Below are 3,201 nucleotides of genomic sequence, written 5' to 3'. Positions count from 1 at the left end.
ATTTATTTATAATATAATTTATTATTTGTTGATTTTTTTTTTTTTTTTTCCTTCTATTATTTTATAATATATAATTGTAATATAAAAAAAAGGAAAAAAAAAAAAAAAAAAAACTTATGTTAATTTATATATATATATATATATATATATATATATTATTTTTCACCTGTGTGTTATAAAAAGAAAAAAGAATGAAGAGACGTATAGACTTTAAAAGTGTTTGTGTTGCTTCCATTATAGGTTTGTGTACTGGTGTTTATATTTTTAACCCTATAGTAAACAATATGAAAGAAAATATAGATAACGTAAAACAAAAAGATAAACGATAAAAAGTATACATTTTTTTTGTAGAACCATATAAACTTAATATGTTCAACAATAATTTGGTATAAAATGAATAAATAAATAAATAAATATATATATATATATATATATATTATATATATTATATAATTTTTTTTTTTTATTTTTTTGTGACCGTAATAACAATTTTGAACATTGTAAATTAGGGTATATATGGCAAAAATAGGATTTTCCTTTTAAACGAACAAGTATATTATATATAATATATTTAATATGTTTTATATATATATATATATATTTATATATTTATATGATTAATATATAATTAAATAAAAATGTTTTATAAGCGTAGCATTAACATACCCAATATATGCCACGTTAAAAGTATTTATGAAAAGAACCTATTTTATACGATAGAATGCTATAAAATATTATCGCTTAATAACGTAAATATTAACGATAGTAATTATTTAGGATGTAAAAGAAAAGGACTTCATTTTTTTTATAAGACATATAGAGACCCTGGTCTTATGAAGAGAAACCTTTTTGTTCTCTGTAAGTATAATAATATTTTAAAAAGCATAAAACATAAAAGTGAAAGGAACATAAAATGTGGTAAAAAATTTTTAAGTAATAATAAGGAGTTATGTTCAGATAAAGAATCAAATGAATTATATGAAGTTGGAAGGAAGGAGATAAAAGATAAAAAAAGAATGAAAGGAAAAAATATAGATAGAAATAATGATTTATTAAATTGTGAAAAATCTATAGCTTTATTAAATACTTTATATAATATAATTCAAGAGAAAAGTAATAACGATCAATGTGATGATACATATTATGTTGATGAAAAAAATAAATTATATAATCAGTATAATGATAAAGATTTATGTAATAATATAATCGATGTTATAAAAAATGAAAAGAACATCAAAACAACATTTCTTATATTACACACAGCAAATAAAATAATGTGTATAAATAAATATATCCCATATATATATAACGACATATTATTAATAGAAGATATGGAAATATTATCTATAATATTAAGAGTACTAACGAATTCTTTTTATGAAGACCAAAAATTGTTATTTATTCTGATGAATAAATTAAAAGAAAGTATTATATTAGGTACTTCTTCAAATCTGACTATTAGTAATACGTTTTTTTGTTATTCAAATTTATATACTAGGGGAATCATAAACAAAAACGATATACCCTTAGAACACATTTTAGGAATCGTAATAAATTATTATGACACATTTTCTTCTGTACAACTTGTGGAGATCTTAAGTAACTTTGAATATTATGATTTTGTAAAAGATAAAAGATGCGAGCTTGTGAAGGAAAAGGATGATCTTATAGAAATTGAAAATGAACACACTAGTGATATTAGCAATAATGATGGTGATAATAATAACAACAATAATGATGATAATAATAATAACAACAATAATGATGATAATAATAATAACAACAATAATGATGGTGATATTATTAAAAGGTTAAAAAAATTAAGAGCGAAATTATTCCACAAGGTGGCCAACCATTTTATTCAACAAAATATTATAAAAGAACTAAGCACAAAAGAAAAAATAGACCTAATATATGCATTTTCAAAAAATAAAATATACCATGAGAACATATTTTTAAGCTCTTTTGAATATTTATTAAAAATTATTAAAGGATATAATAAGGATATAATAAATAATAAATTCTCCTACTTGTTTCAAAAAGGAATAAAAGATGAACATATGAAAAAACGAAATTGTTATAATATAAGGAATGAGAATCATAATATTGATAATACAAATTTAAAAAATGAAGAAATCGATAAAAAAGATATATCACGTTTTATTAATAAAGAAGTATTAAACGATGCTATTAAAAATATTAGTAATATATTATATTCTTATAGTAAATTTAATATATATATAGATGAACTATATAATGAAATATTATTATTTTTACAATATTTTTATAAATATATGGATTGTTCTATTTTATCTAAATGTTTGATATCCTTAACAAAAGTAAATTGTAATATAAATATATTATTATATAAAATATATAAAGAAAAATTAGATGACAAGATGATCAATGTAAAAAATGATGATCATTTTTTAGCACATTGTTCATCAATACATCTTATGAATTACTTATTGTCCTATAGTCGAAATTTATTTTTAGAAAAAGGAGTTTATAATATTATATCATATTATCTTTTAAAAAATGATAAAATAAATTCTTTGAATTCATTAGATTTAATAAATATTTTTCATGCATATAGTAAGATTTATTATATAGATAAAAAATTATTTCAAAAAGTTGATCATATTCTATTACAAAGATTAGAAGCTAATAAATATTATCTAACAATCGATTTAGCTATAAAATATATAAACGCAGTTTCTAAATTGTCCTATAAAAATATACATATTATTTATAAAATCATGGAAATTATTTACCAGACTCATAATTTACATAATATTAAAATAATACATTTATTTAAACTACTAAAAAATATTAAAAAATTAAATATATCTTATGAAATATTACAAAAACATATACAAATGATAGCACCAAATATTACTCTTGATTTTGCAAACTATCAAAATTGTTATTATAAAGCTAAAAAGGAAATCCATGTTAGAAAAAAAAAGTGGATTTGGTAAAAAAATAAAATATATATAAAATATATGTATATATATATATATATATATATATATATATATATAATTATATTATTATTTTTTTTTTTTTTTTTTTTTTTTTTTTTTTTTTTTTTTTTCCTAAACTTGTTTTTTTTTATATTTTTTTTTTTTCCCCCTTATATTAAAAAAAAGAGAAAAATAAAAAAAAAAATTATTTTTAAATTATTTTATTTTAATATTT

General features: G+C 18.1%; 1 protein-coding gene across 1 annotated transcript; it reads left to right on the top strand.

Annotated features, from left to right (window-relative positions):
• Positions 1-638: 638 nt before the first annotated feature.
• PRSY57_0911100 (hypothetical protein) lies at positions 639-2,981 on the top strand (the record flags this gene model as incomplete). The annotated part of the gene is made up of 1 exon (XM_012907351.2): positions 639-2,981. One exon carries the CDS (start codon positions 639-641, stop codon positions 2,979-2,981), a length of 2,343 nt encoding a protein of 780 aa, XP_012762805.2.
• Positions 2,982-3,201: the final 220 nt, after the last annotated feature.

The sequence above is a fragment of the Plasmodium reichenowi genome, chromosome 9 (assembly GCF_001601855.1).
Source record: "Plasmodium reichenowi strain SY57 chromosome 9, whole genome shotgun sequence".
Lineage (NCBI taxonomy): Eukaryota > Apicomplexa > Aconoidasida > Haemosporida > Plasmodiidae > Plasmodium > Plasmodium reichenowi.
This window is presented reverse-complemented; position numbering and strand designations above follow the sequence as displayed.